The sequence below is a fragment of the Mus musculus genome, chromosome 16, assembly GCF_000001635.26.
Source record: "Mus musculus strain C57BL/6J chromosome 16, GRCm38.p6 C57BL/6J".
NCBI classification, from domain to species: Eukaryota; Metazoa; Chordata; class Mammalia; order Rodentia; family Muridae; genus Mus; species Mus musculus.
Window position 1 is genome coordinate 89,111,603 of NC_000082.6, and position 15,486 is coordinate 89,127,088.

Below are 15,486 nucleotides of genomic sequence, written 5' to 3' on the forward strand. Positions count from 1 at the left end.
TCTATTTTATACTCTATCTTCCCAAATATCAGGTATCATTGTTTACAGAAGACTTAACTGAAGACTGTAAAAGCAAGAGGCTTTTACAATAAATACAAGTAAACAGTGCTTTCCAGACATAGACGATATTTTCACATGACAACAGCTATGACAGCATGTACAAGATCTGTGCCAGCTCAAGCCAGACAAAATCCCACCATGGAAGAGGAGGTGGACACAAGGACCCCCTACTAGCTAAGGAACTGTTAGCCATTGATAACTCTTAGAAGATGGTCAGTTTTCTTTAGTCATGATGCCCTGGGTAAGTCAATCATGCTCCCATGGATGACCACACATTCTAGAGGATGTAGGCAGCACAACTCAAACAAGGATTTATTCCTTAATTTAATTATATTATTATCTCAAAAAATAATTTTTCAAAGTTACTTTTCAAATTTTTTCAAAGTTATTTCAAACCTGGAAGTGAAAACCAAGAAGAAACCTCAAAGTTGTATGAGAAAAGAGTAAAAAAGCATGGATCTAGGAGGGAATTGGGGAGAAAGATAATATGACCAAAACACATGTTTTGAATGCCTCAGAGAACTAATAATTAATCTCAGAATCAATTAGTTATGACTTCAAAAATAGATAAGAAATTGAAAGTCTTAATGTATCCAACTAAGAATCTTTTACACAACAGAAGAATCCATAACTGTAAAAGAATATAAATATATACAAGAAAAAAGAGATTAATAACAAAAACTTCTATGTAATATCTACAACTCAGCAGCAGGAAGAAAGTAAGCTGATGTTATAAAGATATGAGATTGGAACAAACATTTTTCAAAAGAAAATCTACAAGTGACCAAAGAGTTAAATAAGATTTCATTTTTACTAATATCTCAAAACTACAAATCAGAGTCACGATGAAACTGTAGGAAACAGCTGTTTAAAAAAATAGTTATTAGAAAGAAAATGTATTCAAGACTATTTCCCACTTTCTCTGTTGTCACAGGAGGCAGAGAGAAAGAGGGAGCAAAATAGGTGGAAGAGGGTATTGGGAGGAGAATGGGGGGGTCAGGATCAGGTGTGGGGAGATACAGGTGAGAAGCAAGAGAATAAATGGAAATCTGAAGCTGCCAGGGGTTGGAGTGTCAATCTCTAGGAAGTCCCAGAGACCTGGAATAAGGAGCTTCCCAGAAGCCAACGCAGATAACCTTGGCTGAGACACTTAAAAGTTGGGACATGGAAGCAGAAGATGCCACCTCCTATAGACAGGCAGGAGTTCCAGTGGATGGATAAGTACAACAACCCACCAATAACACTTTCTGCCTTAACTTTGTCCTGTCTGAAAGAAATTCAGGTACAAAGATGGAGCAGAAACTAAAGGAATGCCCAACCAACAATGGACCCAACTTGAGACCCATCCCATGGGCAAGCACCAATCCCTAACACTATTAATGATACTCTGTTATACTTGCTGACAGCAACCTAGCATAATTTTCCTCTACTAGCAGCTGGTTGAAACTGATGCAGAGACACACAGCCAAACATTGGATGGAGATTAGGAACTCTTATACTAGAATTGGGAGAAGGATTGAAGGCCCTTAAGGGGATAGAAACTGAACAGGAAGACCAACAGAGTCAACTAAACTGGGGCCTCTAAAAGACTAAACTACCAACAAAAGGCATACTCAGGCTGGACCTAAGCACCTGGCATGTCTGTAGCAGATATATGGCTCAGTCTCCATATGGGTTCCCCAACAACTTGAGTGGGGACTGTTCCTAAAGCAGTAGCTTGGCTGTGGAATGCATTCCCCAACGGAGCTGCTTTGTCTGGCCACAGTGGGAGAGGATGCTCCTGATCCTGCAGAGACTTAATGTGCCAGGATGGGGGGATACCCAGGCAGGGCCCACCTTCTCAGAGGTGTAGAGCAGGGAATGGGTGAAGGGGGCTCTGTGAGTGGGACAGTGTTTAGGATGTAAATACATAATACATTTTTAAAAAGAAAAAAGATCGAGGACAGTCCCAGGGTCACCACGCCACAAGCACCCTAGCACACCCAGGTTCTTGGGATCACTGGTGAGTGGAACGCAACATCTGTTCCAAAACAACCCAGAGGGGCTTGGGCCAGCAGGAATGAGGACACAGGAAACCCTCCCAGCCAGCAGATGGGGTTCCTTCCACTTGGCGCCAGCCCCGCTCCATTTTGGGCTCAAACTCAGCTGAGGTCCCAAGGTCCCCAGAGGACTCTCCACACTGCAAGCACCCTAGCACACCCAGGATCTTAGGATCACTGAGAAGAGTTGGCCTCCAGAGAGAGCTCTGACCCTGGGAATCAGGTGAGAGCACCATCTTGAATTCTAGTCCACACAGGAGAGCACCTGGGCCTCAGAAGCAACAGAGATCTTGGACTGGGTCCCTTCAGGCCTTCATCCTCAGCCAGGTGGCAGAGCTGAGACCCAGACCTCTGGGCACCTTCCCTGCCAGAGGAGAGTCAACCTCCAGGGAGGGCTATGATCCTGGGAATCAGGTGAGAGCACCATCTTGTATCCTGGGTCTCTCAGAGACCAATCCACTCAGGAGAGTAGATGGGCCACAGGAGCAAGAGAGCTTCTTGGATAGGGTCTCTTCAGGCCTTCATCTTCAGCCAAGAGGTAGATCTGAGATCAAGACCTCTGTGCACCTTCCCTGCAAAAGAGAGCTTGCCTGCAGAAAGTGCTCTGAACACTGGGACTCAGTGGAGAGTTGGACCCCCAGGAGTTATGACAGAGGCTAATAAAATCACAGAAGGAACAAGCTCCAGCCAGAGACAGCTAAAACATCTAACAGCAGAGATTACCAGATGGCAAAAGGCAAATGTAAGAATTTAACTAACAGAAACCAAGACAATTCAGCATCATCAGAACACAGTACACACACCACAAGGAATCCTGTATACCCCAACACACCCAAAAAATCAAGACTCAGATTTAAAATCATATCTCATGATGCTGGTAGAGGATTTTAAGAAGGGCATTAATAACTCACTTAAAGAAATACTGGAGAACACTGCTAAACAGGTAGAAGACCTTAAAGAGGAAGCACAAAAATACCTCAAAGAATTACAGAAAAACACAACCACACAGGTGATGGAATTGAACAAAACCATCCAAGATCTAAAAATGGAAGTAGAAACAATAAAGAAAACCCAAAGGAAGGCAACTCAGGAGATAGAAATCCTAGGAAAGACTTCAGGAACCATAGATGCCAGTATCAGCAACAGAATACGAGAGATGGAAGACAGAATCTCAAGTGCAGAAGATTCCATAGAAAACATGGACACAACAATCAAAGAAAATGCAAAATGCAAAAGAGACCTTAACTCAAAATATCCAGGAAATACAGAACACAATGAGAAGACCAAAGCTAAGGATAATAGGCATGGATAAGAATGAAAATTTTCAACTTAAAGGGCCAGTAAATATCTTCAACAAAATTGTAGAAGAAAACTTCTCTAACCTAAAGTGAGATCATCTAAAGTGAGATGCCCATGAACATACAAGAAGCCTACAGAACTCCAAATAGACTGAACCAGAAAAGAAATTCCTCCCGACACATAATAATCACAACAACAAATGCACTAAATATAGAATATTAAAAGCACTAAGGGAAAAAGGTCAAGTAACATATAAAGGCAGACCTATTAGAATTACACCAGACTTTTAACCAGAGACTATGAAAACTAGAAGATCCTGGACCGATGTTATACAGACCCTAAGAGAACACAAATGCAAGGCCAAGCTACTATACCCAGCAAAACTCTCAATTACCATAGATGAAGAAACCAAAGTATTCCATGACAAAACCAAATTGACATGATATTTTTCCATGAATCCAGCCCTTCAAAGGATAATAAAGGAAAAACTCCAACAAAAGGAGAGAAATTATGCCCTAGAAAAAACAAGAAAGTAATCCTTCAACAACCGTAAAAGAAGATAGCTGCAAGAACAAAATCCCAACTCTAACAACAAAAATAACAGGATGCAACAATTACTTTTCTTTACTATCTCTTAATATCAAATTCTCCAATAAAAATACATAGACTAATACACTGGCTATATAAAAGGACCCAACATTTTGCTGCATGCAGGAAACCCACCTCAAGGAAGAAAACAGACACTACCTGTCTTAGTCAGGGTTTCTATTCCTGCACAAACATCATGACCAAGAAGCAAGTTGGGGAGGAAAGGGTTTATTCAACTTACAATTCCATACTGCTGTTTATCACCAAGGAAGTCAGGACTGGAACTCAAACAGGTCAGGAAGCAGGAGCTGATGCAGAGGCCATGGAAAGATGTTCTTTACTGGCTTGCTTCCCCTGGCTTGATCATCCTGCTCTCTTATAGAACCAAGACTACCACCCCAGAGATGGTTCCATCCACAAGGGGCCTTTCCCCCTTGATCACTAATTGAGAAAATGCCATACAGTTGTATCTCATGGAGGCATTTTCTCAACTGAAGCTCCTTTCTCTGTGTTAACTCCAGCTGTCAAGTTGACACAAAACTAGCCAGCACACAACCTCAGAGTAAAAGGCTGAAAAATCATTTTCCAAGCAAACAGTCTGAAGAAACAAGCTGGAGTAGCCATTCTAATATCAAATAAAATCGACTTCTAACCCAAAGTTATCAAAAAAGACAAGGAGGGGCACTTCATACTCATCAAAGGTAAAATCTTCCAAGATGAACTCTCAATTCTGAATATCTATGCTCCAAATGCAAGGGCAGCCACATTCATTAAAGAAATTTTAGTAAAGCTCAAAGCACACATTGCAACTCACACAATAATAGTGGGAGACTTCAATACCCCATTCTCATCAATGGACAGATCCTGGAAACAGAAAGTAAACAGAGACAGAGGAAAATAACAGAAGTTATGAAAAAATGGATTTAACAGATATCTACAGAACATTTTATCCTAAAACTAAAGGAAATACCTTCTTCTCAGCACCTTATGGTAATTTCTTCAAAATTGATCATATAATTGGTCACAAAACAGGCCTAAACATATATAAAAATATTGAAATTATCCCATGCATCCTATCAGATCATCACAGACTAAGGCTGATCTTCATTAACAAAATAAATTATAGAAAGCCAACATTCATGTGGAAGCTGAACAACACTCTAATCAATGATAACTTGGTCAAGGAGAAAATAAAGAAAGACATTAAATACTTTTTAAAGTTTAATGAAAATGAAGCCACAACATAGACAAACTTATGGGACACAGTGAATGTATTCCTAAGATAAAAACTCATAGCTCTGAGTGCCGCCCTAAAGAACCTAGAGAGAGCATGAACTAGCAGCTTGTCAGCATACTTAAAAGCTCTAGAACAAAAGGAAGCAAATTCACCCAAGAGAAGTAGACTGAATCCAACTCAGTCTACTGAAAATCAACCAAGGGCTGAAATCAACCAAGTGGAAACCAAAAGGACTATACAACGAATCAACCAAACCAGGAGCTGGTTCTTTGAAAAAATCAACAAGATAGATAAACCCTTAGCCAGACAAACTAGAGGGCACAGGGACAGTATCCTAATTAATAAAAGTCAGAAATGAAAAAGGAGATATAACCACAGAACCTGAGGAAATCCAAAACATCATCAGATCCTACTACAAAAGGCTATACTCAACAAAACTGGAAAACCTGGATGAAATAGACAATTTCCTACACAGATACCAGGGACCAAAGTTAAATCAGAATCAGATTAACAATCTAAATAGTGCCATTTCCCCTAAAGAATTAGAAACGGTCATTACTTGTCTCCCATCCAAAAAAAAAAAAAAAAAAAAAAAGCCCAGGAACAGATGGGTTTACTGCAGAGTTCTATCAGACCTTCAGAAACGACATAATTCCAATTCTCCTCAAACTGTTCTACAAGATAGAAACAGAAGGTACTCTACCCAATTCATTCTATGAAGCCACAATTACTCTGATACCTAAACCACATAAAGAGCCAACAAAGAAAGAGAACTTCAGATCAATTTCCCTTATGAATATCAATGCAAAAATACTCAATAAAATTCTCACAAACCGAATCCAAGAACACATCAAAATAATCATCCATCCTGACCAAGTAGGCTTCATCCCAGGGATGCAGGGTTGGTTTATTATATGGAAATCCATCAATGTTATCCACTATATAAAAAAACCCAAAGACAAAAAACACATGATCATCTCCTTAGGTGCTGAGAAAGCATTTGACAAAATCCAACACCCATTCATGATAAAAGTTGTGGAAAGATGAGGAATTTAAGGTCCATACCTAAATATAATAAAAGCAATCTACAACAAACCAGTAGCCAACATCAAAGTAAATGGAGAGTAACTTGAAGCAATCCCACTAAAATCAGGGACTAGACAAGTCTGCCCACTTTCTCCCTACCTATTCAATATAGTACTTGAAATCCTAGCTAGATCAATTCAACAACAAAAGGAGATCAAGGGAATACAAATTAGAAAGGAAGAAATCAAAATATCACTATTTGCATATGATAGTATATATAAATGACCCTAAAAATTCCACCAGGGAACTCCTAAGCCTGATAAACAGCTTCAGTGCAGTAGCTGGATATAAAATTAACTCAAACCAATCAGTAGCCTTTCTGTACTCACAGGATAAACATGCTGAGAAAGAAATTAGGGAAGCAACACCCTTCAAAAAAGTAAAAAATAATATAAGATTCTTTTGTGTGACTCTAACTAAGGAAGTGAAAGATCTATATAATAAGAACGTCAAGACTCTGAAGAAAGAAATCAAAGAAAATGGAAAAATCTCCCATGCTCATGGATTGGCAGGATTAATACATTAAAAATGGCCATTTTGCCGAAAGCAATCTACAGATTCAATGCAATCCCCATCAGAATTCCAACTCAATTCTTCACCAAGTTAGAAAAGGCAATTTGCAAATTCATCTGGAATAACAACAACAACAAAAAAAACCTAGGATAGCAGAAACCATTCTCAACAATAAAAGAACCTCTGGGGGAATTACCATGCCTGACTTCAAGCTGTACTACAGAATAATTGTGATTAAAAAAACTGCATGGTAGTCTCTAGATGGTCCATCCTTTTGACTCAGCTCCAAACTTTGTCTCTGTAACTCCTTCCATGGGTGTTTTGTTCCCAATTCTAAGAAGGGGCAAAGTGTCCACACTTTGGTCTTCGTTCTTCTTGAGTTTCATGTGTTTTGCAAATTTTATCTTGTATCTTGGGTATTCTTAATTTCTGGGCTGATATCCACTTATCATTGAGTACATATCATGTGAGTTCTTTTGTGATTGTGTTACGTCACTCAGGATGATGCCCTCCAGGTCCATCCATTTGCTTAGGAATTTCATAAATTCATTCTTTTTAATAGCTGAGTAGTACTCCATTGTGTAAATGTACCATATTTTCTGTATCCATTCTTCTGTTGAGGAACATCTGAGTTCTTTCCAGCTTCTGTATATTATAAATAAGGCTGCTATGAATATAGTGGAGCATGTGTCCTTCTTACCAGTTGGAACATCTTCTGATATATGCCCAAGAGAGGTATTGCGGGACCTTCCTGAAGTACTATGTCCAATTTTCTGAGGAACTGCCAGACTGATTTCCAGAGTGGTTGTTGGGGATCCATCCCATAATCAGCCTCCAAATGCTGACACCATTGCATACACAGGCAAGATTTTGCTGAAAGGACCCAGATATAGCTGTCTTTTGTGAGCTTTTGCCGGGGCCTAGCAAACACAGAAGTGGATGCTCACAGTCATCTATTGGATGGAACACAGGGCTCCCGGTGGAGGAGCTAGAGAAAATACCCAAGGAGCTAAAGGGATCTGCAACCCTATATGTGGAACAACAATATGAACTAACTAGTACACCCCGGAGCTGGTGTCTCTAGCTGCATATGTAGCAGAAGATGGCCTAGTCAGCCGTCATTAGAAAGAAAGGCCCATTGGTCTTGCAAACTTTATATGCCTCAGTACAGGAGAACTCCAGGGCCAAGAAGTAGGAGTGTGTGTGTGTGTGTGTGGGGGGGGGGGGGTTAAGGAGGACTTTTGGGAAAGCATTGGAAATGTAAATGAAGAAAATACCTAATAAATTTTAAAAATTTAATAAAGATAAATGGCTTATAATCTTAAGAAAAAAACAGACACTGCATGGTACTGGTAAAGTGACAGACAGATAGATCAATGCAATAGAATTGAAGACCCAGAAATGAACCCACACACCTATGGTCATGTGATCTTTGACAAAGGAGCTAAAACTGTCCATTGGAAAAAGACAACATTTTCAGCAATTGGTACTGGCTCAACTGGCAGTTATCATGTGGAATAATGTGAATTGATCCATTCTTATATCCTTGTACAAAGCTCAAGACTAAGTGTATCAAGGAACTCCACATAAACCAGAGACACTAAAATGTATAGAGGAGAAAGTGGGGAAAAGCCTCGAAGATATGGGTGTAGAGGGAAAATTCCTGAACAGAACAGCAATGCTGAAAAATCAAGAATCAACAAATGGGACCAGATAAAATTGTAAAGTTTCTCTAAGGCAAAAGACACTGTCAATAAGACAAAAAGGCCACCAACAGATTGGGAAAGGATCTTTACCAATCCTAAATCCCATAGGGGACTAATATCCAATATATGCAAAGAATTCAAGAAGCTGAACTCCAGAAAATCAAATAACCCTATTTAAAAATGGGCTACAGGTCTAAACAAAGAATTCTCAACTGAGGAACTTGGAATGGCTGAGAAGCACCTGAAAAAATGTTCGACATCCTTAATCATCAGGGAAAGGCAAATCAAAACAACCCTGAGATTCCACCTCACACCAGTCGGAATGGCTAAGATCAAAAATTCAGGTGACAACAGATGCTGGCAAGGATGTGGAGAAAGAGGAACACTCCTCCATTTTTGGTGGGATTGCAAGCTTGTAAAGCCACTCTGGAAATCAGTCTGGCAGTTCCTCAGAAAATTGGACATAGTACTACTGGAGGATTCCGCAATACCTCTCCTGGGCAGATATCCAGAAGATGTTCCAACTGGTAATAAGGAAACATGCTCCACTATGTTCGTAGCAGCCTTATTTATAATAGACAGAAGCTGGAAAGAACCCTCAACTGAGGAATGGATACAGAAAATATGATACATTTACACAATGGAGTACTACTCAGCTATTAAAAAGAATGAATTTATGAAATTCCTAGGCAAATGGATGGACCTGGAGGGTATCATTCTGAGTGAAGTAACCCAATCAGAAAAGAACTCACATAATAGGCACTCACTGGTAAGTGGATATTAGCTCAGAAACTTAGAATCCCCAAAATACCACTTGCAAAACACATGAAACTCAAGAAGGAAGGCCAAAATGTGGATACTTTACCCCTTCTTAGAATTGGGGAAAAATACCCATGGTAGGAGTTACAGACAATAGTTTGGAGCTCAGACAAAAGGATGGACCATCCAGAGGCTGCCTCACTCAGGGATCCATCCCATAATCAGCCACCAAACCCAGACACTATTGTATATGCCAGCAAGATTTTGCTTAAAGGACCCTGATATAGCTGTCTCTTGTGAGGCTATGCCAGTGCCTGGCAAACACAGAAGTAGATGCTCACAGTCATCTACTGGATGGAACACAGGGCCGCCAATGGAGGAGCTAGAAAAAGTACCTAAGGATTTGAAGGGTCTGCAATCCTATAGGTGGAACAACAATATGAACTAATCAGTATCCCCAGAGCTCATGTCTCTAGCTGCATATGTAGCAGAAGATGGCCTAGTCAGCCATGATTGGGAAAAGAGGCCCCTTGGTCTTGCAAACTTTATATGCCCCAGTACAGGGGAACACCAGGGCCAAGAAGTGGGAGTGGGTGGGCAGGGGAGAAGGGTTGTGGGAGGGTATAGGGGACTTTAGGGATAGCATTTGAAATGTAAAAGAAGAAAATTTCTAATAAAAGAAAGAAAGGAAGAAAATGAGTAGCAAAGAACCTGTGAAAGAAAGTGAATATTCTCCTCTCTGAGAATATGCATAGTGACAGCTATTACAGAAAACACAGTGTAGTCTCTTCCTCAGTTAGTCACAGAGCTAACGTGTGACACTTATGAAATGTTATCTAGAAAACAGAAAGTTTTGACCACACCCAAAAAAAATCACTACTCCTGGAAGGGGGAAAACATTTGAAATGTAAATAAAGTAAATATCCAATAGCAATCTCTACTACCAAATTCATTGGGACATTACACACACACACACACACACACACACACACACACACACACACACACAATAGATATGTAAACAACCTAAAATGTCTGTCAATACATAAATGTTCAAATAAATGTTCCCCTCCTTTTCTTTATTACTTCTCCTTTATTTTCTCTGCATTAACCTACCAAAAAAAAAAAAAAAAAAAACCCACACTGTTATGACCAACCCAACAGGAATATAAAGACATATGTTTCATATAGATGAAGACTATTAAACCAAAGAAATCAATGTTTTCAATGGGATAGTTTATTTAAAACATGGGGTTATCGAACTGGGTTTCATTTTCAAAGGCATTATGAAGACAATAAAGAACTTCTCAGCAGGTTGGGCATACTGTGATTTACATATTTTCTTCAGATTGTTTAGTATAAGGCTGTAATTTAAGATGATTTCAAAGAACTTGTGATGTGATGCAAATTTGTGTGAGCAGCTGCTGAATCTCCTCAGTAGAAGCCACAGGACCAGTACCTTCTACAGCACAGGGGGCAGCAGCAGCCATAACCATAGCCACCATAGCCACCATAGCCACAGCCATAGCCATAGCCTAGGCCTCCATAGCCACAGCCCAGGCCTCCATAATATCCACCGTAGTAGCACATGGTGTCAGGAGTGGAGTGTTCAGAGGAAGTCAAGAAGTAGGTTCCTTGAGTCTGGATGTCACCATCTGCCAAGGGCCTTTTATATCCCTGGGTTGTTGTTGGGGAGGAAACCACAAGCAGTGCAGTGTGACATGTCTGTATTGTGCTTCAGAAAACAGTCTCACAGACTGGCTGCATAGCTGACATGATTGTACTCTTATGTCAAGATTCCACAGACAAATCATGGGGCTTCAACCAAAAGATACACATGGAGGGACCCATGGCTCCAGATGCATACATAGCAGAGGATGGTCTTGTTGGGCATTAGTGAGAGGAAAGGCCCTTGGTCCTGTGAAGGCTCAATGCCCAAGTGTAGGGGAATGCCAGAGTGGGGAGGTGGGAGTGGGTGGGTGGGTGGGGGAACATCCTCATAGAAGCAGGGGAAGGGGGTATGGGTTAGGGAGTTTCGGGGGGGACTGGGAAAGGGGATAACATTTGAGATGTAAATAAAGAAAATACCCAATGAAAAAGTTGGAGGTAGGCATGGGGGGAATCAGAGAGGGGATAGAAGGAGAGGTGGGAATGACGTAAATAGAGTATCTGCTTGTGAAATTCTTGAAAGATAAATAATTTAAACTTATTTTAAAGACATAAGAAAGACATAGAGTTCTATTTTCAACATTCTAGTTGATTCTGTATTTATTTTGTTAATTTATATGACCTGATTTCATCATCTGATGCAAATCATTAAGATAGTAAACTCCTTTTAAGCCTTTTTTGATGGAGTGGGGCATTTCTATTACTCCATTTTGTTTAAAAAAAAATGTCATTAAACATAGACCTATTCTTTGAGATACCTTTTCCTTAGTTGGAATTCATGTTCAGGTTATAAATAACCTGAACATAAAAAATGTGCTTTTATGTTCATTCTGAAAAAGAATAATATTCACTAAAGAAGAATATAGAAGATAATATTACTTAGAAAACACCAGAATTTATATGAGGAAAGTTACTTTTTTAGTGGACAAAAACCATTTCTATAAATGACAGTCTGTCAATTCAAGCACTAGGTTATATTTTGACCCTTGTTCTCTGCTTTTGACATGCAACTTCCCAAGAGCATCTAAAAAGGCTTAAGACACTAGACCCATGCAGAGAGATGTGGAATATCAGACACCCGTACTTGGACTGGAGTTGAATCATGACCAATATTTCAGTTTTGGACAGAGCACAGACAATGTGGTCTTCAGTTTTACAATGATATTCATTTACCCAAGGGAGGATTATTGCACTTTTTGAGGAGCATTAACAAGTACATATTGGAAAATTCTATATTTCATTAGTACAGTCACTTAAATACCAACTGGAAAGATATGGGCTAACAAATTTCAAAATGAAGTAAGAGATGGCAGAGTAACAACAAGGGAACTTACAGATATTCTACATAAAATATTCATGGCTTGCACTTATCTGGAGGACGTATTTACACATGATGATATACTGTTAGCTTTGAAGCTATGGGAAAAACCTCTAATCATGAACTCCATAGAGAGACACTCATAAGGCCTACATGCACATCCTGCTGTGATGTGGATGTGTACAGCCAAATAGAGTAAATAGCATGAGAAGAATGTCCCTCCAGTGTGACTTGTCATAGACATTAACCTAACCAAAACATAGTGCTTCATGATTGGCCATTCATATTTCACAAGTTTCCCTGCTAAAGATACCTGTTTGTATTATCAGGATCCTGCCACTGTGCCGAAAGGATGCTTGACTATGAGAGCATCTGTGTCCCCAATGAACTGTACATTCTTTAAAGGTGAGTTAATCCAAAGAATGAGGCTAACACCAGCCTGTGGTTTGTCCCTCCAGCCATGTAAAGTGTTAATCGCCAAAAGCAGCCAGTGACACTCACAAAGAGGATGCTGTCAATCCGTTCAACTGAATCCTTACACTCTCAAAACTGAGATATGGTTGCTACTATAGAGACCTGGGCAATGGCTACGGAGAGTATAGATATGTCTGCTGTTCTCCAAGTTGCTGTGGGAGACACTGGTCTTAAAAATTCTATTGAGATGGAGCAGTTAGCCTATAGAACTTTCTTCTACCTCCTCTTACACTTCCCAAATGTCCATTCATGACATAAATAACTTATCTTGCTGAAGAGTAAAGACAAACAAACAAACAAAAACCACTGTAGTGCTGTGTTCATAGTGAATGCTTCACACATGCTAAGTCAATATGTGTTATGGACATTAGCACACGGATCTCAAGGGTTCCAATGTCTCAGACCCATAGGAAGAGTAAAATGTCCCTGGGTCACACTCAGGAATGGTAGCCTCATCCTGGTACAAGAGCAGATGTTGACAGTGTATACTATAAGTGTCAACTGCATCTCTGATGCCTGCAGAAGGAGACTGTTCCCCACTGAGGTGAACTAATCTACCTCCTCTTTTTTCATGTTGTCTTAGTCTCAGTTGTTGTATCTCATTCAGGGAACAAGGTTAACCTGACCCCAGTTTTCCCACCTATGTGCCTATATGCCTCTCATGTCTTCATTCTCATCTCATCAGATAGGGCAATCCCTAAGCCATGCAAGACACAGCAGCTAAACGTAGCTGTTGTGGAAGAAAGTGCACACACTTATAGAATACATATTTTGTTCTTATGTGTGGTATCAATTTGTGTGCTGGGTAATGAGGTGAACCCAATTAATTACAACAGAGCACAGCCTGTCCTTCATTCAACCTTCCTGTCACTCTAAGAAAAGCAATGCTGTTTGATTTATATAGACATCACTCTATTTAGCTAGCTTCTTTCAGTTAGAAGTAGATTAGTGAATAAATTATCCTGAGTCATATATAAAATAACTGATATTATTTTACTAGAATACATACAAAAGATTACCTGTAGAATACTTCCCATGTGCCTCTATGTTAGTTAAGCCTTACTCATTACGTCTGTTATATTTCCAACCATCTAGCCTTTGGCCACCTGACCCTGAGCCAGGCATGTAAAGCATTATAGTTTCTCCTTTAACACCCTTTAAACTTTCTCTAATTGCTATTTCCAATTTTCTATAAACAAATATCTTTCAGGACCTGCATCATGTATCTCTTTTCTCAACTGGAAGAAGAAAAAAAATGGTCCCAATAATCTGGAAATCCTACAGAAGAAAGGAAGAAAGAATTATAGGAGCCAGAAAGGTCAAGGACACCACAAAACACCAACATAATCAACTAACCAGGGTTCATAGGGGCTCACAGAGACTGAATTGACAATTGGGGAGTCTGTAGGGATCTGATCTAGGACTTCTGCATATGTGTTATGAATGTGTAGCTTGGTCTTGTGGAAATCTTAACAGTGTGACTAGGGGATGTCTCTGACCCTTTTGTCTGCTTCTGGGACCCTTTTCCTCCTACTGGGTTGCCTCATACAGGCATAATATGAAGGGATGTGCCTGGTCATTTTTAAAAGCTTCTAATTCTTTATTTATTTTACTTTCTTTTTTTTTTAATTTTTAATTGGTTATTTTATTTATTTATATTTCAAATGTTGTCCCCCTTTCCCATCCACAAACCCCTATACCATCCCCCTCCCCCTGCTTCTATGAGGATGCTCCCTAACACACCTACCCACTCCTGCCTTACCACCCTCACATTCCCCTAGGCTGGGGCATGGAGCCTCCACAAGACCAAGGGCCTTGCCTCTCATTGATGCCTACTGACCACGTAGTATGATTGTTTGGTTGATACTCCTAGGAGGCCTACCCTTTTCTGAAAGAAAATAGAGAAGGAATGGATCTGGGAAAGAGGGAGTTGAATGGGGAGGGACCGAAAGAAGAGGCAGGAGGTGAAACTGCAGTTAGGATGTAATATATGAGAGCAAAAGAAAAAATAAAGAAAGAAATAAGCAGGAAGGAAGGAAGGAAGGAAGGAAGGAAGGAAGGAAGGAAGGAAGGAAGGAAGGAAGGAAAGAAGGAAGGAAGGAAGGAAGGAGAGAAAAGAAAAATTGCAGTAGTGTGAAGGCCACTGAAATAAGAGGAAACTCCTCAGAATAAGGTTGTGTTGGAGATTCTCCCAATCACACAATCAGAAAGTCAACTATGATGCCTCTATGAAAGCCATATGAGGAACAATAACATTTACAGGTTTGTGATACAAGGTGACATCAGTCAAATGATGAAAGTGGTAGACTGCACAATGAAATGAGCAGTAGATGAAGAGAACATAGAAAATTTTTAGATTTAAATCTTTCTTCACTGGTTGATATATATAAGATGAAACAAAAAAATTTAAAGAAAAAGACTAAAGTTAATATCTGATAATGATCTCTGCCTTATTAAATTGGCTTTTGTGACTCTGGACCTCCCCTATCAAAATGTCTATGATTGTTGCATATATTAAGGTTTTAAATGATGCACAGCTGATAAAATTAGATATGTATGTATATATAGATAGATAGATAGATAGATAGATAGATAGATAGATAGATAGATATAGATATAGATATATGGGTAAATAGATGATAGATAGATTAATATATGACAGATGGATAGATAGAAGTACAATAGATAGATAGATAGATAGATAGATAGATAGATAGATAGATAGATAGATAGATAGAT

At 39.6% G+C, this 15,486-nt stretch overlaps 1 protein-coding gene and 1 long non-coding RNA gene across 2 annotated transcripts in view; both read right to left on the reverse strand.

The window, feature by feature from the left end:
- Nucleotides 1–15,486, reverse strand: part of Gm41487 — a 90,579-nt gene that overhangs the window by 42,102 nt on the left and 32,991 nt on the right. The gene's annotated exons all lie outside the window — the stretch shown is intronic.
- On the reverse strand, nucleotides 10,722–10,877 carry Gm33798 (predicted gene, 33798). Its single transcript, XM_006523120.1, has one exon. It carries the CDS (start codon nucleotides 10,875–10,877, stop codon nucleotides 10,722–10,724), a length of 156 nt encoding a protein of 51 aa, XP_006523183.1.

Bases quoted from the DNA above. Each gene is read 5' to 3' on its own strand.
- Gm33798 (XM_006523120.1), bottom strand. From the start codon at position 10,877: ATGTGCTACTACGGTGGATATTATGGAGGCCTGGGCTGTGGCTATGGA.